Here is a 24254-nt window from a genome sequence, read left to right as displayed (position 1 = left end):
CAATATTGCCTGAGACAGATAACTTCCAGGTGCTCCTAAATATCAGTAGAGGAGGCCTTTCCAGGGCAGATATTACTAAATGTCTTCATTTAGCATCTTTCCTGAAACTAACGTCTGTAGCATTGGATTCCAGCATTCAAGACATGGGCATTTACCTACCTCACGGGTATTATGAAGACTACTTACATTACATACTAAGCACTTTGTGTTCAGTATTATTGATTATAGTAGTGATAGGCAAAGAAGGCAGGATTAGGGAACTTGCAGGTACAAGGAAGCTCCAAATAAACTCAAGAAACATTTTCCACAGAGGATGTCAGAGACAGACTTAGTGCTGGAAAAGGCGAGGTAGGTTGCTTTGTAGAGCTTTACCAAACTTCTAGATGACTGTGAGTAAAGTGCTTAATGTTTAAAGTTCCCCATATGTTATACTGCTATACTTTAAAATAAATACAACAGCTTTCCTTTTATCGCATCTGGACTGAATGTATCTGTTCTGTTTGAGAAAATACTGATTGGAACCCTCTTGAAGAGTGAGAACTTTCTTGCTTCTAATTCTACAAGGAGGTAATAGAGAAAAGGGAATTAACTGTTGTGCTGGCAGCCTGACAGAGAAGGGGAACTCCGATTTACGTGTTGGCTGGAGAGTTAACATAGGCTCTTACTTGGGTGTTGCCACTAATCCGTCTCCCATCCACACACAAAAACTGTTACCTGAGTTAAGGGTGCTTTCAGCCTGGTCTAGCTGGCCCAGCTGGATGGGGGGGTTAGAACCCAGGTTCTGCTTTCACTTGGGCTGGTATACCACACCCACTTTGCAACAGGGACGCAGGCTCAATCACTCAAGTGCTGATAGTTGTCTAATCTCTTTCCACAATTCCCCCATATGCCCAGAAGAGCAGACAAATTCTCCCACATTTCACCAGGGAAGAACCAGGGGGTAGCTCAGCACAAAGACCCATGGCATGTGACTCCAGAAGTTTTAGCGACACACAGAAGGGGGCAGCATCAGTGGAGACCCAATAACTGGGGGAGAGTTTAGTAGTGTAGCTGCTCAGACCCAGGCGCTGATAACTCAGGTTAACTCTGTAGCAAAGATAGATCCTTAGAGGCCCATCCTCACTGGAACTGGCACAGTTTATAAGTAGGCTAGTCCCTGAAAGAGAAACAGACTGGAAAAAAAAAAGAATTTTGTGCACAAACAAATTTGAACTAGATATAAACATAATGTTTCCCCTTTTGATTTAAGGGGTTATTCAGGGTCTTGCTGGTTGTTTCTGTTAGGAAGAGAAATGAATGATGGAGTCAGTACTTCTTTGGAGCAATCAAATTTGTTTACGAAGAAGTACACAAAGTCCTGTTTCCCTGAACACAATAGGGCTCAAACAACAGGAGACAGTTTAGCTAGCCAATCCTCCAAGCCTCTTTCTACAGCCAGCATTCTGTCCAACAAACTCTCTCATTTAGCCTTCTCTCAGGGTGAAATTGCAAGTGCATCTCTGGCTGTCCTGGGCTTTCTGTCTGTGGTGCGTCTCACTGTGTCCACACAAACACACACACACTCCACTCCACTATGCCAAAACAATACCCAGTCCCCTGCATATGCATTCAGACCCTAGTGAAAGCACTTTGCCCACAAAGCTCAGCTACTGACTGACTTTGCATATGGGCTGTGTTTTGGGTGGTGGCTTCTATTGTCTCAGCTATCTTATTCCATAAAAAAGCTTAATTGCTTTTTACATGTATCCTGAATAAAGGGCAGCTAGCATGGTCACCATCTTCAACATGATTTCACCCAACCCCAGCAAAACAATACTATATCGTTTTTGGATCAGATATAGCACATTTGATTTTTATAAAAATCTAATATCCATTTCTAACAAAGATGAGCACATACCGCATATGAATTTTTAACATAACAAAGTTTGGAAATGTTTAGATCTAGAATTTTGGTTTGGCTCATTATAGAGATTGGATCCAACTGCAAAATTCTGGGTTCAGCGCCATACCACTTACCCACAAAATTTCAGGTTGTTAAGATGAAGAATTCTGCTCAAAGCAGCTCTAACTTTTCAATTCAAAGATAGAAAAATAAATGCTATTTTAAGGCTTTGTCTAACTTTTGAATGTTCTTCCATGCTTCTAAAACTAAAATAAGCTATTAAACAAAAATTTACAAGATATTAATCCATAATGATTAATATTTTGTAGGTTTTAAAATCATAGGTTATTAAAGTTGGGAAATGATCTGCTTGTACATATGCTGTATAATACTCTTATTTGTTTAATATGCATCTGAATTTCAGAACAGCTTCTATATATGGATTTACATGAAAAATCATAATGGCTTTCGAACAGCCTCTTCATTCCATACCATGTCAAATATTCATTTGAAAGCATTTCTGTACCACCAAACACAATTTTTTAAATGCTGTCAGAAACCTTTAGAACAAAAATTAACTCTGGCCTAATGCTAGCATGTCTAGGGACAATGCCAGGAGACATTATTTATTCACACTACTACAATAAATGCTAACCTGTGAAAAACTGTGTTTGTTATATTCATTTAGATGGATGGTGTCAACATAACCCAGCCCAGGGGTTCTCAGAACCAATTATTTGGTGGCCTCAGAGTGCGGCTACCAACTCTTTCTGGTGGCTGCTCTGACAATTTTTTGTAAAATACTTAATTAACTTTGGGAAAAACAAATAAATATGCACATATACACGTCCAAAGCATTGTAATTTGTTTATTGGTAGCTAGTAAATCTGCTGTGAAAAGTGATATTAACAAACATACAAGTATCACTTTTCACAGCAGACTTACTCAGCCCTGGCAAGTTTGGGGAAAAATTAAGCCCTGGAGGGGGGGTCAGGGGAGGTAGTAGGAGCCAGGGAGGCAACGGGGAGCTAGAGCCCGAAGCCCTATGGATGGAGGACAGAGCCCAAAGCCATGCAGCCAGAGCCCAGGGCTGGAACCTGAAGTCCCACGGTCAGAGCCTGCTGCCCCGCAGCCAAAGGCTGGCCCCCCGCCACCCCAGGACTCAACCCCAAAGCCTGAGTCCCACTGCCCCTGGGAAGGCAGAGAACTCACCAGCTGCTCCTCTAGTGTTGTGCCCCAGGTGTCTCCAGAGAGGGGCAGGCCCGAGAAACCAACACCAAGGTGGTGTATCCAGGAGCACTAGGGAGGGGGAGTAGCCACTGCTTTCCCTTGTCACCTCGCCCCCTTCCCCCATCACAGCCCAGGAGGCTGTGGCCGCAAGAAAAACCCCTGGTGACCACATGAGGCCACGGTGGCCGCATTTGAGAAACACTGACCCAGTCACTGTCCAACATTAAAGAGTGTTAAACAGGTCCAGGGCTTGGTTATAGACAGGCCTCAGCCTGCTTAGACCCATTGCAAACACACCGTTAAAAATCCTTTAAACCTTTTATTAAAGATACAGAAAAGAAGGCAAAACAGTGATAGCCTTTGAAATGTAAAGTATTAAGTTAACCTCTCATTTTAACAACCTCCCTTGCTCTCTAGCTGGAGAGAGTTTCTAGAAGGAAAAAAACCCCTTGTTTGATAGCCAGCTGGTATTGTTTCTATTGTATTATCATGTTGCACTTCAATAGGTATTTGTTCACCTGTCTAAGCAATATACTGTAAATGCAAATGTAACAGTATCAGAGAGGTAATAACTGTCCCTGTGGGGAAAAGAGAAGAAGTTAGTTGCGATGGGCTGGTGCTGCTGTTGTCGCTATTGTTGTTAGGATCTATCTCCCCTTGTAAGTATGCTCACACTTCTTATCAAACTGTCTGTACTGGGCTATCTTGATTATCACTTCAAAAGTTTTTTTTCTCTTAATTAATTGGCCTCTCAGAGTTGGTACGACAACTCCCACCTGTTTATGCTCTCTGTATGTGTGTATATATATCTCCTCAATATATGTTCCATTCTATATGCATCCGAAGAAGTAGGCTGTAGTCCACGAAAGCTTATGTTCTAATAAATTTGTTAGTCTCTAAGGTGCCACAAGTACTCCTGTTCTTCTTTTAGTCTGATCCTGTTTCATCTCAAATGGTATTCGGGATTCAGCTGGAGCTGGTAGGGTTGTGATGTCAACTGGATCCCTCTCTCTGGTCCGATCTGGTCAGCACATGCCACAGGATTAGGACAAAGAAGGTTTGAGGTCCCAGGAGATGGCAGGAGTGCTAGCCATGATGGTGAAGCTCGCTCCAGTAGCCTCCATCTATTCTTCTATATACTTCTCTCCTATCCCCCAGCATCTTTTCTTTTAAGGACCCAAAAAAGAAGTGGTGGGCGGAATAGTCCATCCCTCGTTATTTTGTCCACCAAATTAGCCTAATAGCTAACACACTAATTGTGGTTCATTAATTTCTGGTTCCACATCTTCTATTTTTAACCAAGCATTATTTCAGCATAGTCCTTGAATTATATCAACATGCCTTTTTTTTTTTTTTCATTTGGGCTAATTTAAGCTCTCTGTCTGGTTCTCTTGGACCTATTTATAGCATCCATTATTGAAAGCATCTTGAATTATTTTCCATCAACATTTATTATCGGTTACTGTAACAGCTTATAAACATTTACATACAGAAAAACAAACCAACGTTGTTTCCTCTCAGAATCACCGATTAATAAAGATAACATTGGTAAACAAATGGAGAGTGAAGTCTAAAGTTTCATAAATAGGCTGTTCCAAATCATGCTTAACACACAAAAATAGGGTTGATTGAAAACTACATTTTCATACAAAAAACATCCAGTCATTATTTGAACTGTTTGAAAATATACTCAGTTTTTTAGGCCTGCCCGTGTGCTCTTCCCACTCCAGCATCTCCAGTGTTGCAAGCTCTAGTGATACCTGCTGTTTGCAAAGAGTTATAGATTCCAAGGCCAGGAGGGACCAGTGTGAGATCATGTAGTCTAATCTCCTAGACTAACACAGGCCATAGGACTTCCCTAGAGCATATCTTAGAAAAACATCCAGTCTTGATTTCAAAATTGTCAGTGATGGAGAATCCATCACAATTCTTGGTACATTATTCCAATGGTTAATTACTCTCACCATTAAAAATTGTATACCTTATTTCCAGTCTGAATTTGTCTAGCTTCAACTTCCAGTCTTTGGATCCTGTTATACCTCTACCCTGATATAACGCAACCCGATATAACGCAAATTTGGATATAACGCAGTAAAGCAGTGCTCGGGGGGGGGGGGCTGCGCACTCTGGCGGATCAAAGCAAGTTCGATATAACGCGGTTTCACCTATAACATGGTAAGATTTTTTGGCTCCCGAGGACAGCGTTATATCAGAGTAGAGGTGTATATCTTTCCCTGCTAGATTGAAGTCCATTATTAAATGTTGTTCCACAGGTAGCTACGTACATGTTGTAATCAAATCACCTCTTAAACTTCTCTTTGTTAAGATAAATAGAGTGAACGCTTTAAGTCTCTCGTTATACAGCAACAGAGGGTCCTGTGGCACCTTTGAGACTAACAGAAGTGAAAGGTGTCACAGGACCCTCTGTTGCTTTTTACAGATTCAGACTAACATGGCTACCCCTCTGATCGTTATACAGCATGTTTCTAATCCTTTAGTCATTTCCGTGGCTCTTCTCTGAACCCTCTCCAATTTATCAACATCCTTCTTGAATTGTGGGCACCAGAACTAGACACTAAGTATTCCAGTGCTAAATCGAGGTAAAATAACCTCTCTACCCAGGTATCGGTCAGAAAGAAATACAACCATGCTCACATAGACCAAGCTGGTCGGGGTGCACCCCATGCTCTGGTTGTCCCTAGCCTGATTGCCAGAAGCTAAGAGTGGATGACAGGAAATGGCTCACTCAATGATTGCCTGTTTTGCTCATTCCCTCTGAAGCACCTGGCACTAACCATGGTCGGAAAACAGGCTACTGGGCTAGATGGATTACTAGTCTGACCCAGTATGGGCGTTCTTATGTTCATCATCAAAGGAGTTCCTCAGGTACAGAGAAAAAAAACTTAGTGATTCTAAAAGTAGAAACTTCAGCTAGAGAAGATGTTCTGAATCTACTTCTTAGTAGATGATCCATCTTGAAAAAAGAAAAAGCAAACGAATTAATCTGGAGAAAAATAATGGAAATAGAGGTGGTTGTTGGGAAAGAGAAGCCTGGAAAGTGGTAATTAGCATGAGTTTGAACGTGGTAATAAACAAAGGTAATAAAGCAGAACAATGTGGGTGATTTCCCACAGCCTGTTAGGGTATGTCTACACTGAAACAAAATTCCCAAATGGGCAAAATGAACCCAAGTCAGCTCACTTGGACTCCTGAATCTTGGGTTGCAGGGCTAAAAATTGCAGTGTAAATGTTAAGGCTCAAGATTGAGGCAAAGTAACAGTTGAGAAAGGAAATCCTTACTTGATCTTCATTGGAGGATGAGAGGCAACCAAAGAAAGAGTAAACTTGTGGTATGGGGGGGTGTTAAAATTTTAGAAATAAATTAGTAAATTACAAACTTACAATGACAACCAAGTGCTATACTACAAAACACAAAGATGTGATTGCTTACACCACTACAGTGCTCCCCAAACTTTTTAGCTTGCCTCCCCCCCAAGCCAGGGCTAGGATCGGGGCCATGGCTCTAGGAAGGGGGCTGAGGCCAGGAGTAAGAGAACTAGGGCTGGGGCCACAGCTGGCGGCAAGGCCAGGGCCAGGAGATGAGCGGGCTGGCACTCTCTCCCTGCCCACATGAGGGCTGGCCCAGGCCCCAGCCATGCCCCCCCCTGAATGGTCCTCTGTGCCCCCTTAGGGGGGGTGCACCCCAAAGTTTGGGGACCTCTGAGTACTAGCATCAATTAATATTTTCAGTGCTTGCTTGCTATTAAAACTGTAAATTAAATAGCACAATGACAACAACCTGCACAAACCAGGGTAAACGTTAGCATGCACAGAACAATAAGAGAAGAATATATTTTTTTTAAAATGGTAAGGGAAGAAAGAGCGAGTTACAGCAGAAAAGGAAGGCCAAGGACGGCAATGAAAAGATAAGTGTGCAATGCTATACGGTCCTCCCCTTGCCCCGATGGAAACTGACAAACGCAGCTTTGCTGCACTAAAGCCCTATGACCAGTATGAAGTTGGGGGCTAGGCTGAGAGTCAAACACTTCACTGACTGGAGTCTCCTAGAGCCGCTCCCCTTCCTCAAACGTCTTGGATGCAAACTTGGGTCCATTGGTCGCAATGGGAGCTGGGAGCCTAAATACCTTGGAGGATTAGGGGGGCGCTAGGCTGCGCTGGGCCTTTAACCTCACAGCCCTGTTCCAGCCACCAAGGAACACCCGCCCCGCGGCCACCCACACGCTGCACCGGCAACCCCGCCCCGTTTCCAGCAACTTGTCTCCTCTCTGCCCCGCCCGGGGGCGCACTGCGGCGGCTGGCTGCTGCCTCTGACACCGCAGCGCCCCGCTGGGGCCTGCCCCCCACCCCCTTCTCCGGGGCGGTCCCTCCCGAGTCCCCTCTGCAGCAGAGAAATGCCCCGGCCACGGGGAGTGCTGCTCCCCCAGCCTCTCTGCGCCTATAGCCGGGGAGCAACAGGGCCTCCCCTGTGGCTGCAGGGGGAGGAGAACCGCAGAGACAGTCACTTCGCATTAAGCGCACAAAAGAAAAAAATCATCTGCCGAAACCCGGGATCGAACCAGGGACCTTTAGATCTTCAGTCTAACGCTCTCCCAACTGAGCTATTTCGGCTCATGCTCAGTAAGTTTCAGGGACTCTGTGAAAAGTCATTTCGCTGTGATCCGCTTCTCCTTGCGGTTGTTTTATATATTTTTATAAATTGTTATTTGCTGAGTATTAAGTATATTCAGTATGGGGAGAAAATACAGGGAAATATATATTCTCTGCCCTTCAGCAGCTCATAAACTAGTCAGTGTTTCCTAGTGTGCATGTATTAAATTACATAATGAAGCGTTTCTGGAGGCACCCGCCTCTCCACCATCAACGTGACACACGCAAGAAAACCTCAGGGAATACTTTTTTTGCACATTCTCATTGTTTTTGAGATAGACTCGCTTTATGTAAATAAAACAAATCAACGCTTGAAATAAAAAAGCCAGTTGCTGCTAAACACATCTATTACCTACCACATAGAATATAGCAAAGACAATATTCACCAACTGATCCCTGCAAATACATTTTGCTTTACTATATATAGATAATTATGATTAATAGCAATATAAAAATCCTTTCATTATACTCCTCTATTTCCAGATGCATATAATTTGCTGGAGAAAAAAATTATCTTTAGCAATAAAATATCTTGTAGTGCTCCTGAGTCCCAAAATATTTGCTTTGATTTTTGGCGTTGTTTAACGCCTGATCAGGTCTGTATGGCCAGTTTTGCAGTTATCAAAACATGAATGAAGTGTAAGGTTTTTTCATAGCACAACCCTTTTAATGCCTTTATTTTGCTCCCTGATAACTCAAACAGTAGCAGGGGCGTGAGAAGTGGGGAGAGAGTTGGCTAGCCTGACAGTGACCAGCCCCTGACCCTTTGGTTTATCACCTAGTGCTCCAGCTACATGCATGTTCTGTATGCGTAGCTCTGCACCAATTCCTAGGTTTATTTACAAGTCTAACTCCACATACTTACAAAAACACAACTTATTCTCAGTGTATACATTTATTTCAATATATACAATCATTTCAATAATATAAAGCTACAGAGCTTTATGTACATGCATGTGGGAGTAAGTAGAGCTGGAGCAACTCATATTTAGATCTCACATCTCTGTGCATTTATTTGCAACTCACAGCATTACAGAAGGATCAGACTGGGAGATGTTGCACTGTTTATATTTCCGTTGGGTAGAGGGGAAAGATCATCCCCTCACCCTACTCCACCTTCTGTTTGGCTGCTTAGGTTGTTGATGAGCCCATCGCTCTCTTCTTTCCAGGGGTGGGTGGAGCAAAAGAGACCACTCCCAGACATGCCAGCTCTGATGGAGATTGTCCAATGCGGACAACATGCATGGTGAGGAAGGTGGATGCTATCACAGGAAATCCACATAATGGATGAATGTAAGTACCAAGCAAGAAGAACCTGCATTGAAGATGGGATACTTCCTGGATACAGGATTGAAAAGTGGAATTGAACATGAGAGCAATTTTTTCTACTAATCTTTAAAAAAACAAATATATTGTTCCATCTTTCTGAGCACTAGGCAGTTCTAAACACCCAAATAATTTTATTGAGGGTTGCCCTGTTCTCTTCCTCCGTAGTGCCCTGTTACCTGCATCTGCAGGTAACCTGTAAGCTTCTTAGGGGATGGGAGCATGGCTTTGATTTGTCCTAGAAGACAGCATGCTAGGCTTGGTTACAGATGACTTAAGTTCTAGTCTTGTCTTTACCATTGGTCTGCTGGGTGACTTTGGGCAAGTCATGTCACTTCTCTGTGCCTCGGTGTCCCTCTCGGTAAAAAAGATAATGGTACTGACCTCCTCTGTAAAGTGTTTTGGGATCTACTGCTGAAAAGCAGTATGAAGCACAAGGTATTAGTATTATTATTACTGGAATGGGCCAAGCACATTGTTGAAGCATCAAATGAAATAATAAAAAAGAATTGATATTTGTCTTACCAAGGGGGAAGGACTGTGTGCATTTAGGGATGGCTCTTGCACAGAGTATAATTGTGCCTCAGAAAATGCGCCCATTGGTGAGTAGTTGTTTACTTGAGGTTTGAGTAGAACTTGGTGAAGGTGCCTGGGAGATTTCTCTCTTTCTGAGAGCGAGTCCTCAAAAGCCTTACCATCATGATCCTGCTGTCGGCTGCAGGATAGAGGAAGCAATGCACCACAGCCTCCACTCAGGCAGCCCCTAGAGAGGAACATGGTGGCATATGTCACCTCATGTATATCTTTTTTTAAGCTTTAAACCAAGCATCAGCTTTCTCAAGCTATCCCACTACCCCTTGGGAGCTCTTTTGCTATCCACTGCTTTCCCTAGCATTCTGCATATAGCAGCGCTTGACATGATATACACTTTCAGAACTAGAAATACTGAGGACATGATCAGGGGTTGCTCATGAAGACATCTCAAGAACAAAACAAACAAAAGAAAAACAGGTGGAAGATTTCAATTGTGGAGAGGGAAAAAAACCCCTCATTTTGCTTAGTAGAAAGGTGCTCTAAAGCAGCAATCGCTTATGACAAAATGCAAATCTTGGCATCTCATATTCTTTTCATAATTTTCCATTGCCCTGGTTATGACTGGCTTGTTCAAAACCAGCTGGCATAAGCTTGTAATCTTTAGAATCTTTTTTAAACTCTAAAGCATATGTGACCATATTCATAAAATTCAAAACACTATTTACATGAGAGTTTTCACACCCATTACACCAGAGCAAAAAGGCCTGTAGACTGGCCCTGACCTTTCTAAAATGTTTGCATTTGTTACAGTTGATGGCAGGTATATCAGCATTCTCTCTGCAGCCAACATCAGCAGTGTAGAAGTGCAGGTCATGAAACACTAACTCTGTACATATGCCTGACACTCACCTCCAGAAGCAAGTACTCTTCTCTCCATTAAGTCAGGGAAGAAGGGCTTGTGGAGGGCAGCAAAAGAACTTCAAAGACATACTGAAAGTCCCCTTTAAAAAGGGAGGCATCAACCCAACAAACTGGGAGGACTTGGCGCGGAACAGAACACAGTGGCACCACACCATACACTGACCCACAGCTCACTTTGAGGAGAACAGACATGCTCATGAGAGAGAGAAGCGACAAAGGAGGAGAGAAAGTGCACAACAGTCCAGCCAACAACTATGTCTCCTCCAAGATTACAGCTGTCACTTCTGTGGGAAAATCTGCAGGGCACAAATTGGGCTCCTCAGCCACCTAAAAGCTCAGCAATGAACCCGCTTGGCAGACATCATCCTCGTATCAAGGGATAGCTGAAGAAGGAGGCTGCTGACTTTGGGTAGTGTGTATGCAAAACTCACTTGGAAAGGTAAGCTCAATTCATAATATACGGTAACTGTGATGCGTACCCAGGCCTCTGAGTACCTTGTTACCCCCAGCCTCAGTGAGAGGGAGACTTACTTGTGCTAAACTGGGTATCAGCTCCCTAACAACACCAGCCTGTTATAGCTACCCAAGCACTCTCCTCTGGGCTACGCCAGCCCTTACTTTCCCTTGTAGATTAACAATAAGTGCACCTGAGTCCTTCTGAAGCCGTCCCCTGTAGTGTCTCATCCCTTATCCACTGAACACTCACAGAAATACCAGGTCTGTCGTGCACACACCATGCTTGTAAGATTCAGCTCAGGACCAGCAATTTGCTTAACAATACAGCACTGAGATAAACTTATTCTTGTTTTCACTACAAATATATCATTAAAAACAAGAGATTCAGAAGATAATGAGGAAGACTATTGGAAACAAATGGTTGCATATAAAACATAGAATTGTAACTTGCTTTCTAGACTAAACTAACAGGTTAAGCTTCTTTAGACAGGAGGTTCTCATCCCAAGTCCTTTGCAGTGTTTTCAACCAAGCTTGACTGAAATCCCATGTTCATGAATGTAATTGCACTGTCCATTTTCACTTATGCACTTTTGAAAATCCTATCCAACCTCATTTCAGTAATATTACTCACATGACAGTTATACCACTTGGCTAAGTCGGTGGTTCTCAACCTTTCTAGATTACTATAACCCTTTCAGGGATCTGATTTGTCTAGCGTACCCTCACTTAAAAACTACTTGCTTACAAAATCAGACCTAAAAAACACAAAAGTCTCACAGCACACTATTACTGAAAAATTGCTTACTTCCTCATTTTTACCAAATATTTATCAAATAAATTGATTGGAATATAAATATTGTACATATATTTGTGTGATACTTGAGCCAGTTTTTCCATTTGTGAGCCTTATCTGAAGCCTGAACCCAGGCAGCAGGGCTGAAGCACGTAACTTAGCTTCACGGGGCACCCTATAGCGTGGAACCCCAGGCATTTACCCTGCTTGTCATCTCCTAATGCCAGCCCTGCACTTGCTACCCTCCCCAAACCTATCCCTCGACCCCCTTGGGGGCTGCAATCCCCAGGTTGAGAAACACTATCTAGATGAGTGGAGTACTCCCTGAAAGACCTCTGAGTACCCCCTGGGGTACATGTACCACTGGGCTAAGCTAATAGTTCAAGTTCAGATATCTTTGTTTAGAGCACCTTTCAACAGTGATAGAGATGAGTGGGATTTCTCCAACACATCCTCCCTCCTCTGTCCATTTTTGATTTGGTGGCTGCTTCAGGAGTCACTTTTCTTCCAAAGTAAATTTTTAAACACATTATGGTTCCTTTCTCCCAAGGCTGACCTGATCCTTCTGCTCCACCGAGGTGCAGTAACTATAAATGTTTCCCATCTCACCTTATGGAGCTGCTGCAGAGAGAACAAATGCAGAAGAAATACAATTTTGTAGGGTAGTTTACAAAAGCAGCCATTTGAAATATCTAAACTGCCTAAAATATATGGCTCCTGAAGAAGGAGAAGATGAAGTAATTCTTCTGCTTGTTAAACAGACTATATCTGGGGCCAGCTTGTGATTAAGCATGTATTCAAACTACTTGAATGCATATGCAATTCTACTTGAAATAAACCTATTTGCTAGACTGAACATTTAAAAAACCCCTTTTTTAAAGGATGAGATTTAAAATTGTTTAGTGCTATTTTTAGTCTAATGTATTTAGCCCAGTACACCTGTAAGAACTTTGTTAATAAGGTGTTAGGTTACTAGCACTGAATTCTGTGCTTCTTGTATCCTTCCAGAATATGAGCTTAATTCCCAAAACACAAACATGGAAAAGCCATGAAATGCAGAGTTAAGGTGATACTTCCCACACAGCACAGCCACACAACTTTAAATCTGCCTCCTTGGATTCCTACCCTATGGAGTCTTTTTTTTTTTTTTGCAGGTGGGGAGAGAGTTGTGTATATTTGATTGCCAATTATTTCAAGTTAGCTAACATGCTAGCCTGGACACCCTGCAAACACTTGTGCTTCATCCTAGGCTGAGCCACACGTGTCCTGGAAAAAATGTTTGTGAAGTGACCTGAATAGCATGCACAAGTATGTTAGCTTACTCAAATTAACTGGTGTTACCCCAAGGGGAGTAAGGTAATGCTTCAGAGAGAAAATGGTAGGGGGAAATATAGAAAAGGAAAGCCCCTTTTCTCAGAAGAGCAGATTCGGCTCCCTTCCGTGTCTGTCACCAGTGGATTTAGCTTACAATAAGGGTGTCCCTCTCTCCCTGTGTGATATAATAAAAATAAGGAGAGACAAGGTAATATGGTGCAAACAAAGGTAAGTACATTAAGGGCAAAGGTACAAAAAACTGGGGGAAATGGGGGTGGGGGGAAGAAACACAAACTTAACCATACAGTGATTCAGTGACTGGCTTTAAGAGCTTGAAGCTCAGACCCACAAAACCTCCCTTGGCATTCAGAAAAACAATAAAAGAAACCCCAATTTCCTATGATTTAGGTGCAGTGGACACAGCGTGCAAGGTACGAAGCGCAGGACCTTCTACTCTCTGGCTGATTTAGAGCCTTCGAGGAGGACTACTGGGGAGTCCCGATGATTGTTGGACTTCGTCGCAGGTGGGGAGACCCTCTGGGATGATGGACACCAGGAAAGCAGGACCCTCCACAGGTAAAATGGATTCAGTTTACTGTGATAGGAATAGTGATGACAGGCCTCTCCTTCCTCAACCTCGCTGTGAGATAGATGGTACTCTTCTCTCTAGCTCTGGAGTGTTAGGAAGACCCGACCGTGCATGCGCTGCTGCTGGAATGGACAGCCCCAAGCAGGCACTGAGCAGGCTTATATAGCCTTTTTGGAGGAAAAAAATGGTTCTGTCTGGTTTGAGCCAGAGGACTCCAGTGTCTAAGTTGTAAACAAGTTTGCTTACAAGGATGGAGTCCAAAGGTCATAGTTCATATACTCCATATTAAATTCTATTAAAGCTAGTGATTCACTTAACATTACCTTAGAAATACATTATTAAAACAACTAATTGAACATATTAAACAACACCAACATTTGTTACTTCTTTATACCTAACACTGGCAGTTAACTCACATTAAAAGCTCCATTGTATACATTCCCTCAGGGGACTTGTCTTATAACTCGAGGTAAAATCCAAATGAAGACTAGATTTTAAGCCTATCTGCTAACTCCCATGAAAACTACAAACTGCCTTGTCTTCCCTAGGATTTTACCTTGAGTTAAGAACACACCTTTTTCCATTGTGAAAACAATGCCTTGGGAATCAGAGCAGGTCATCCCTTCCTCAACCTCTCTGCACAGGGAAAGCTCTGCTAATCAGCAGCAAGTACTGCCAAGATCAGTAGTGTCACACAAACTGAAAGCACAGTGGGAGTGCATGAAACAGAGTGCTAAAGTGGAGCTGCAGGCATAGTAAAAACAGCAACCTACTGTTACAGTGCCAGTTCCTATTGCCAGCAGCACAGGGACTCTCTGACTGAGTTTTTGTCTGGGAAATGTGACCGTAGCTCCATATTTCTTGATTACCTACCATTTGCTTTTTGGGAATTAAATGCTCACATTTTGGAGGGGTCTGGGATACTCTTGGAGCAACCATAACTCCACATTAATGATGCTTTTGCATGTGAATTTCCCTTGTTTGAGTAAACGGGCATGACTCTGAGGCAATTGCAGAAGGAACAGAGCTGTAAGAAGGGTTCCTGAGCATTCCTCAGCTACGAGATGGAGGCACCACCAGAACGTGAGGGCCATGGACCCCCAGACTGCATACTTTCCCATCAGGGCCCGTACTCCTTTCTCCATGTTGGGAATTTTAGGAGGTTCATGCCAGTGCACCAGAGGTAGGTCATGGCTAAGCACTCCAGGAGGCCACCTGTTCACAGCTCCCCACCCCATTCTCAACTCTCTGGACTGGTTCCACAAAGGAATGAAATAGCTAACTTTTAGGTGCCCAGAAAATCCCTGGAACAACATTGGGATCCACAAAACCTAAATTAGGCACCTAGGGTCCCTATACAATGAGCACCGCAGAATGCAATCAACAAAGCCAGCATACTAGCTGGGGAGCTGCCTAAGCATCATCATGGTAGTCTCCGGGAGTTAGACAACTCATCTGTGATGTGGCAGACTCAGGTTCAATTCCTCACTCCCTCTGCCTGATGGAGACAAAAGATTTAAACGGGTTTCCTACCACTCAGGAGCTATGGGATATTCTGATTTGAGTTCCCACCATCTTTCCTGTTTCACTATGGATTAAATAATTAGTCTTTGGAGTAGGTGGACTGGAGCCTAAGGATATGTCTACACTGCAATTAGACACCCAGGACTGGTCTATACCAGCTGACCCAGGCTCACTGGTCTTAGATAAGAGGCTGTCTATCTGTGATACAGACATTCAGGCTCAGGTTACAGCCTGAGCTCCGGGACCCTCCTACCTTGCAGGGCCCTAGAGACCGGGCTCCAGCCCAAGCCCAAATGTCTACATTGCAATTAAATAGCCCCTTCGTCCAAGTCAGCTAGCACAGGCCAGCTGCAGGTTTTTAATTGTAGTATAGACATCTCCTCCCCACCAGGCGGGTTTCCTAACCAGGCTAGAGTCATTCTTGCACACTCTCTTGGGCCCATCTCCCTCGCCATATAAGCACTGCCCGTGCCTTAGGAGGTTCTAACAGAGGGGTGGGATCATGGTACTCTTCCTTGCCTGGGTTCAAAGATACAATCTACAAGTGTTATGTCAAGCACAACACAGGCTGACAGGCCTGCAGCCTCCCCAAATATCTCCCGTAAGTCTCCTCCTGAACTCCCATTCCCTGAAGTACCTTAACCTTAGAAGACTCCTCATCCCCCAAAACCACGCAAAACTGGATCCTAAACAGATTAAGAACTGGCTGACAGGTTTCACAGGGTAATTATAAGTGGTCATCGACCAAGGGGCTCTAGTAGGGTTCCACAGGGACCAATTCTTGGCCCTATGCTATTTTATCATTTTTATCATTTAACATTTTTATCCATGACCTGGAAACAAAAATAACTGATGAAGTTTGCACATGACAAAGACGGGAGGAATGGTAAATAATAAAAGGACCGGTTATTGATACTGAGAAATCTAGATTGCATGGTAAGTCTAGTGCAAGCAAACCGTGTGTGTTTTAATATAGTGAAGTGTAAAGCTATATAACTAGGAACAAAGAAGGTCAGTCACACTTACAGGATGGGGGACTCTATCCTAAGAAGCAGTAATGCTAAAAAAGACTTGGAAGTCATGTTGGATAATCAACCACACATGAGTTGTCAGAGTCACATTGTGGTCAAAAGGACTAATGTGATCCTTGGATGTATAAACAGGGGAACCTTGAGGAGGATTTGGGAGGCTGTATTACATCTGTATTTGGCACTGATGCGACCGCTACTGGAACACCACATCCAGTGCTGGTGTTCACAACTCAAGAAGGATGTTGATAAATTGAAGAGAGTTCAGCGAAGAGCCATGACAATGATTAAAGGACTGGAAAACCCACCTTATGGTGATTGAGCTCCTTGGATCTATTTAGCTTATGAAAGGGAAGCTTAGAGGGTGACTTGATTACAGTTTATAAGTAACTATGTGAGGAGCAAAAATTTGAAGCTAGATAAATTCAGATAAAAAATAAGGCATAATTTTTAACAGAGAGGGTAATTAACCACAAACAATTTACTAAGGGAGGTGGTGGATTTTTCAATCAAGATTGGATGTTTTTCTAAAAGGGTACGTCTACACTAGCTGCCGGATCGGCGGGTAGCGATCAATCTATCAGGGATCAATTTATCGCGTGTAGTGTAGATGCACTAAATCGATCCCTGATTGCTCTCCCGTCAACGGCTGAACTCCAGCTTGGTGAGAGGCGGAAGCAAAGTCAACGGGGGAGCCGCGGCCGTCGATCCCGCGCCGCGAGGACCCGAAGTAAGTGATTCTAAGTCGATCTAAGATATGTCGACTTCAGCTATGCTATTCTCGTAGCTAAAGTTGCGTATCTTAGATCGATCCCTCCTCCCCCCCACCACCAGTGTAGACGAGGCCAAAAATATGGTCTAGTTCAAAGAGGAATTAACTGAAGGAAGTCCTTTGGCCCATGTTATACAGGTCAGACTAGATCAGCAGATGAACACGTTTTTGGGATCAGAACCCATTTGTAAATCTTATGGCCCGTTGTGAGTCAGAGGTCTCCAAAAATCCACTGCTCACCTCACCTGCAAGGGTCTAGCAGGGGGTGATAGGGTTCAAAGCTAAGATTCCAGATGCAACTGGGGGAGGGGCAAAGAGCCAGGACTACCCCTCCCCCAAATATACACATCCCATGAGAAGCAAAGGGAAAGGGAGGGTTGGGAGCCTGGAAGTAAAGTGAAGAGAGTGGGGGTCTCAGGATGCACTAAGGAAGGAGCTGGGGATTCTGGGGAAGGATATGGAGGCTGGTGACCAAATAGCACCCTAGAAAACAGCCCCCACATGACCCATGGGGGTAAAGAGGGGGGGATAGGACAGTGGTTTGAGCATTGGCCTGCTAAGCCCAGGGTTATGAGTTCAATCCTTGGGGGGGCACTTAGGAATCTAGGGCAAAATCAGTACTTGGTCCTGCTAGTGAAGGCAGGGAGCTGGACTCAATGACCTTTCGGGGTCCGTTCCAGTTCTATGAGATAGGTATATCTTCATATATTATATTATTATTATAAAAAGATCTGGGAGGCTGGGGGGAAAGTTGCCCAGCTGCAGAGGAGGGGTACATTGAGGGGCCCAGGCTGGGAGGACAGATAGGGGTTCGGAACACAGGGTGTCACTCAGCTGCAAGGTGGTACAACAGGAGGCCAGGCCTGGAGAATAGGATAGAAACTGCTTCCTACCGGCTCCCGTCCCAGAGGGGTGGCTGAGCTTGGTTCCCCACTCTGTGCATTGCAGCAAGCTAGGTTACATTGCTGCTAAGGTTTGGCTGGCCTCCTTGACAGGAGGTTGGCCAAGCTCAATTTGTGAGAATGGTGTTGCAACCTGGTACATGGGGTTGTTGTGCCAGTAACTCAAATTTTGCCCAGTCAACTCCCTGTCGTTATGAGGGAGACGTGACTGGGCCAACCTTGAGTAACTGTAACCTTGTGCAGCAGGTGGCAAGGCCTGGAGTGGAGGGCTGAGTCCAGCCTGTCCCGCAACCCTTTAACATATTCTGGTGACCCAGTTTTGAGTCATGACCCAAAGGTAGAGAAACCCTGAACTAGATGATCACAGTGGTTATTACTAGCCTTAAAATTATGACAGCCACCTCTGCCTTAAGAGAAAGGATATTTAATCCACTCCTGTTTCCAAGACTGAACTGCTTTCTAAGGGCAAATCATTTTAGAAACTCCCTTCAGAAAAAATATGGGAGTTACCTGCTGCAATCCCAGAGAGGAAGACCAGAAACCAGCTACATCAAGCTTGTAAGGTTCAACATGTACCAGACAATTTAACTGCCAAGGAAGTGTACCACAGAAAAATGGCGACAGCAATATCAAGGGGAAGGAGACCAGACGAGCCCCTTCTCCTTGATGTTCTGCCCTTCAAATAGGTGGGTTGACTGCAATAACTATGAAAAACAAGATATAAAATTATCCGATGCCCTCCCCCCCAAAAAAACCAAGGTAGAACCACTAGGAAACCTTGTTTAGTAAAAGGGAGAAGCCTCCAATGATACAAACTGATCTGCGGGGTGAATCTCTATTTGTGACTGGAGAAGCAGATCAACATCCAGCTGAAACTACAGGGGAATATAATGAGAATTATAAATACCAAGCGGAATTCAATCAAGCCGCAAGATCTCTACTCTTGCAAAAGTGATAGTTCTTTCACACAAAAAGTGGTCATGTACTCAGTAACATCTCCTCCGCATTACAGTACCCAGTCCTGCAGCATTATGATGTCAATACTGAACCAGTGCCCCAGCAGAAGGACAAATATCACCTACTTAATCAACATTACGGCTTTCCCTGGAGGCCTCTAGTCCAAAATCTGACCTAGGTAGATGCTGCTGACCTTGTGAGACATCACAAAACCACAGCACAAACTGGTAGGCCTATTTGCCAAGGCAAACCATTTTGAATTGCATCTTGAAGTGATTAAAGAGGCAGTGAAGCTGTTTGAGGACAAGTTGATGTGATCATAAGTCTTGGTGCAGACAAGTAAGTGCAGAATAGCAGCACACGACAGAGATGAGGGATCCAGAATTTATGGAGACTACAGATTAGGGATCTGCAGTTTCCAAGATCAGAGATAATGAACTGACATTACTATGAAAAACTAGTTTGCAGTGTTGGTCCCTTGATATGAGAGAGACAAGGTAGGTGAGTTAATATCTTTTATTGGACAAGCTGGTGGTGGTGGATGGGACAAGTTTTTGAGCTTGACAGAGCTCTTCTTCAGGTCTGGTGAAGGTAACTAGAGTGACCAAGCTAAATGCAAACTGGGACAGACTATTAATCATAAGGGGTTCACACATGTTGTAGGGACCATTTAAAATGAAGTGGACAATTAATACCTCTGCAGTCTTTGCCTTCGCCAAACACAGACACTCCACTCGAGAAGTAGACTGCATCATGGAATGGGCCACCCAAATACCCCAGGAGAGCCTGCTTCAATACAGAGGGGGAAAAAACACTTCCTGCACATCCCTAGTTGTCACCCCCCCAACTTCACAATAGAACCTATTTGGGGCAGCAAACAATTACAACCCATATTTGATGAGGCCCACATCCTGAAAGAAATCTTTCCCAAATCCCCTCTTCTGGCCTTCAAACAACCCAACCTCATCACCAGAAGCAAGCTCCCTACTGACCAGGACACACCAACTCAAAGCAGCAAAAGACCCTGCCAGAACGGATGCAAAACCTGCAGTCATAGCTCCACTACTATGATGGCCAATAACACCCCCCAGCCAACATACCTTTAAAAATCCATAGGTCCTACATACACCTGTCACAAAATGGGGTGTACCTCATCCAATATGTCAAATGCCCCAATAACTATGTGGAGGAAATCAGACAATCACTGTGCTCTCTAATGAACTCAAGCAGCATAATAAGACAAGACAAAAATATCATATCACCCATGGGTGAACACTTCACAAAGCAATCACTCCATATCCAGCCTCTGAGTCCTCATCCTCAAAGGAAACCTCAAAAGATGAGCTTGAGACCTTAAATTCATAGCTCTGCGAGACACTACAAACCATAAACTTAACAAAGACACTGGTTATATTGCTCATTACAATAATTTGTAACACACTCTGCTGCTTAATGTTCCATCATCCTATGACTGCAGAGCTATTCATTGCCGACTTAAAATTAAGTCATCTCCTACAACATGTGCAAACCCTTATGCTTAGCAATATGTCCCACCTTGCATTTAGATCCGACACTGGTTACCTTCTATAGACCAGAGGAATACCTCTGTGAAGCTCAAAAGCTTGTCCCTTCCACCGACAGTAGTTGGTCCAATAAAATATATTATCTCACTATCTTGTTCTCTACGAAGAACCTTGGCTTTTTCCATTCCTTATGTGTTTAGTGTTACAAGCATGAGCTTGTATTAAAATAGTTTATGAAACAATTTCCCTGTTGACCATTTAATGCTCTCTCTACTTATTCACGTCCTTGTCATCTCCAAGAATGGGTAATGTCTTGTTCTCAACTTAGGGCTACTCTTCAAGGCCCCTGGAAGATTCAGTTAATATAGAATGCCATCATTTAACTTTTTACCAAGAGAGGCACAAATTGAATCAACTCATGCATAACAGAAGATAATCAAGTTAGACAAGCACTTTATATTCAAATATTAACATTGAAAAATCCACATTAGCAGCTTTTCCTTAATTATAGTTTTCTACTGAATTTTATGTGAAAATACAGGATATTTCTCCCTTCTATAAAAAAAAGGGCCATTTTACAAGGAAGTTTTACTAACAAGCAATGTTTCATTGATAAGATGATCTAAACACTGATAATGCAAACCATCCCACAACTCAGTGAAACAAAACTATTTAGTTTTTATCTCTATGGCAAAAAATATTCTTCATATCATGGGACATTATAACATTTGAAATACTGTAACAAACTTAGCATTCAAGTTTTTCCAAACATTCCAATTGTAAACATTAAGGAGAAAGAAATTATTTGGGGTAATACAAAAGGTAGTAACTGGATAATGACCACAGTGACAAAATCCTTTGAAAATAATGTAGACAGATAATGGAATGAATTTAAATACAAGCTTCATGCTATTTAAGACATTTAAAATTAGACCAGACAATGTTCTAAAATAGTGATCTATGGAGAACAATACTGCAATGGCAGGGAAATAGATTGTAACTATTCAGATCTCATCTATACCTTTGGTGATTCTGTATACCTTTGGTAGAGTATAAAACATTTGGCTCCTAGCCTGAACAGAAAATGTAATTTTGTAGCTAACATGATAGAACAAGTATAAGAAGTGATGACCTGTCTAGTAAATCTGATGCATTTCTGAACTTAAACACACTAATAACTTATTTTCATCAAAAATACCAAGAGTTGTATTCAAAATGTTTCTTAGTCAAAGTGAACAAAACAGGTTTAAAATCAAGTGTATCAATGTATAGTGTTATAAAAATCCTTCATATAGTTATTTAAAATAAATTTCTATAAAAAATTAAGGATATTGCACTAAAACTGATGTTAACAGATTTACATCTACAAAATCAAGTATTAAAAAGCTCTGAAAATCTTTCCCATTTTGTTCCTTATTTACAGCTGTGAATTCATAATTGTCCATGCATCTTGAAATATGAGAAGACTTCAGCTTGATCACTTGACTGCAAGTTTCTATAAAGAAGACATGGTCACAAGGAGAGAGAATGAATTTCCTTTATGTTCGCTCTTCCTCCCTATGGTACATCAAGCTGTGCAAATAGTTCTGTCACAGGAAAGGGTTCCAAAGCTTTCTCCGCATTCTTCCAGTTGCGAAAATTGTCTCTGTACCATTCAACTAGCATAAACGAGAAAGTTGAATTTAAGACATAGATCAAATTAAACAGAGAAACTGAGAGTTAGGAATATTTTAGGTACCTTTTCCAGATACCACAAGGAAGCTAACACAGCAGTAGTATAGTTATACATAAATTGCATTCTGTGACATAAATAGCTAATAATATTTGGAATCTTCAGTGAAGTCCTCAACCAAGATACTATTGTATCATATCAAAATGTCTACTTTATTTTTGGCCCTGCTTTTAAATTATATTAATAATGGTAAGGTGTCTTAATGAGTTTCTTCTAAAAAAATACTAATAGGCACATAAGCTACTTAAAGAGGAATCCGTTCTACTGGCTAGTTTGAAAGAGTAAGCTCAGCAGCATTCTGACTTTAGCTACTCATAAGATAACATTAAATTTCAAAACCAAAATATTCTCTATTTCTTTACTCCCAAATCACCACCCTCAAGTGAGTTACAGATATTAAATGTAACATACTTGTTTTCTTTATTCCTTCCTTCCAAGGAACTTTAGGTCTCCATCCTAAATTGTGCATTTTTTCTGAATTCATTGGATATCTTAGGTCATTGGTAGGTCTTAAAAAACAAGTACAAAAACACAAGTTTAAAGAAAAATACAGTTAAAGCATGTACAATATTTTTGAAAACAATTTAGTGTACAGCACTTTGCTCTACAGTGCCCTCAAGCACTCATATTAGGCGTTTTTTAATTAAAAATGATTTTCCCACTCAAACAGATCTGCTTTGTCACATTTTCAAAACATTTCTACCATGCGTGTGATCATGCACAAAACTCATCATATGCAGATACCCAGGGAGAAAAATGAGTTCAGCCCTCACGGTAACTTAAACCCCACTGTGCTAATGTGTTTATATTACCTCCACTCCACCCATCCACCCACTCTGGAGGGCTTTAGAATCCAGATGGTGCTTCCCACCAATCCATGTGGCCTTTGCAGAAAATTTCAGAGAGAAGCTACCAGAGCCTCCAGCTGACAGTGGCAGAAGCAGCCAAAGCTGAGACCTTTGGTCCTTTGGACATTCAGAGAACCTTGTACAGTTTTAATTGGACTTCCTCTGCCCTGTGCTGGTTTTCTGTTTGATCCTCTCCTCCCCTCCTCTCCCCCAAAGTCTTTTCACCTCAGTTTCACTCCACATCTGTCCCTCTTACCCTTTTTTCCCCAACCTTTTCTTTCTCCCTAAACCCCGCTTCCTGCAAGACCCCACTTGATATGTCTTCCGAGTTTGACAGCAAACCACTGATAAATATTCTTGAGTAGTTTTTCAACAAGTTATGCACCCACCTTAGAGTAATTTCATCTAAACCATATTTCCCCAGTTTGCTTACAAGAATATCATGTAGGATTATGTAAAAAGTCCAGATATATCATGTCTATTGCTTCCCCTCCAACCACTAGACCAGTTACCTTGTCAAAGAAATCAATTAGATTTGACACAATTTGTTCTTGAGAAATCCGTGTTAGCTATTAATTATCACCTTATTTTTCTGTAGGTTTGAGCAAATTGATTATTTAATAATTTATTTCAGTATCTCTACAGGTATCAGGCTGAGTGGTCTACAATTCCCCAGGTCCTGTTTTTTCCTCTTTTTGAAGAGAGGTACTATGTTTACCTTTTTATAGTCATCTGGGATGTCATTCATCCTCCATGAATTCTTGAAGACAACAGTTAATGATTCAGAGATTGCTTCAGCTAGTTCCTTAAGTACACTAGCGTGAATTTCGTCATTGTCTGCTGTCATCACACAGTTCATTCTGCTTAAGTGTTATACCGTTCTAGCACCCTGTGTCTGTTTTATCTATTTAGATTTTAAGCTCTTTGGGACTGGGACCATATACTACTCTTTGTACAATGGGTAGCACCATAGGGGTCCGTTCTGAGTTGGCTCTTTGGCACAACCATACTAAACATTATTAGTAATAAATACTAATAATACACTGTTAGGAAGCTTCAAATATTCACCTTGTTTGACACTCTGAAGATATGGCAATACTCTAGAAATCTACAACAGCAATGTCACCGTTAGTGAGAGCTCAGTGCTGCTCAATACATGGAACCTAAATGTACCAATATCCAATGATGGAAAGTGAGGAGAATCCTACTTATGTATTTCACCTTTTATCTAAAGTGCTGCTTACTTGAGGAGAA

General features: G+C 42.4%; 1 protein-coding gene and 1 non-coding gene across 2 annotated transcripts in view; both read right to left on the bottom strand.

Annotated features, from left to right (window-relative positions):
* Window positions 1–7668: 7668 nt before the first annotated feature.
* TRNAF-GAA lies at window positions 7669–7741 on the bottom strand. The gene has a single exon. It is a non-coding gene; the product is annotated as a tRNA-Phe (tRNA).
* A 13120-nt stretch (window positions 7742–20861) lies between these two features.
* TGDS (TDP-glucose 4,6-dehydratase) overlaps window positions 20862–24254 on the bottom strand; it is a 38820-nt gene continuing 35427 nt past the window's right edge. Inside the window, exons 11-12 of the mRNA XM_034758268.1 lie at window positions 22564–22661; window positions 20862–22078 (exon numbers count right to left, since the gene is read on the bottom strand). Coding sequence (XP_034614159.1) covers window positions 21978–22078; window positions 22564–22661 — 199 coding nt within the window. The 3' untranslated portion in view covers window positions 20862–21977. The remainder of the gene's footprint in view (window positions 22079–22563; window positions 22662–24254) is intronic.

This window comes from Trachemys scripta, chromosome 1 (genome assembly GCF_013100865.1).
Source record: "Trachemys scripta elegans isolate TJP31775 chromosome 1, CAS_Tse_1.0, whole genome shotgun sequence".
Lineage (NCBI taxonomy): Eukaryota > Metazoa > Chordata > Testudines > Emydidae > Trachemys > Trachemys scripta.
Note: the sequence above shows the minus strand (reverse complement) of the source record. Positions and strands in the feature narration are given on the sequence as shown.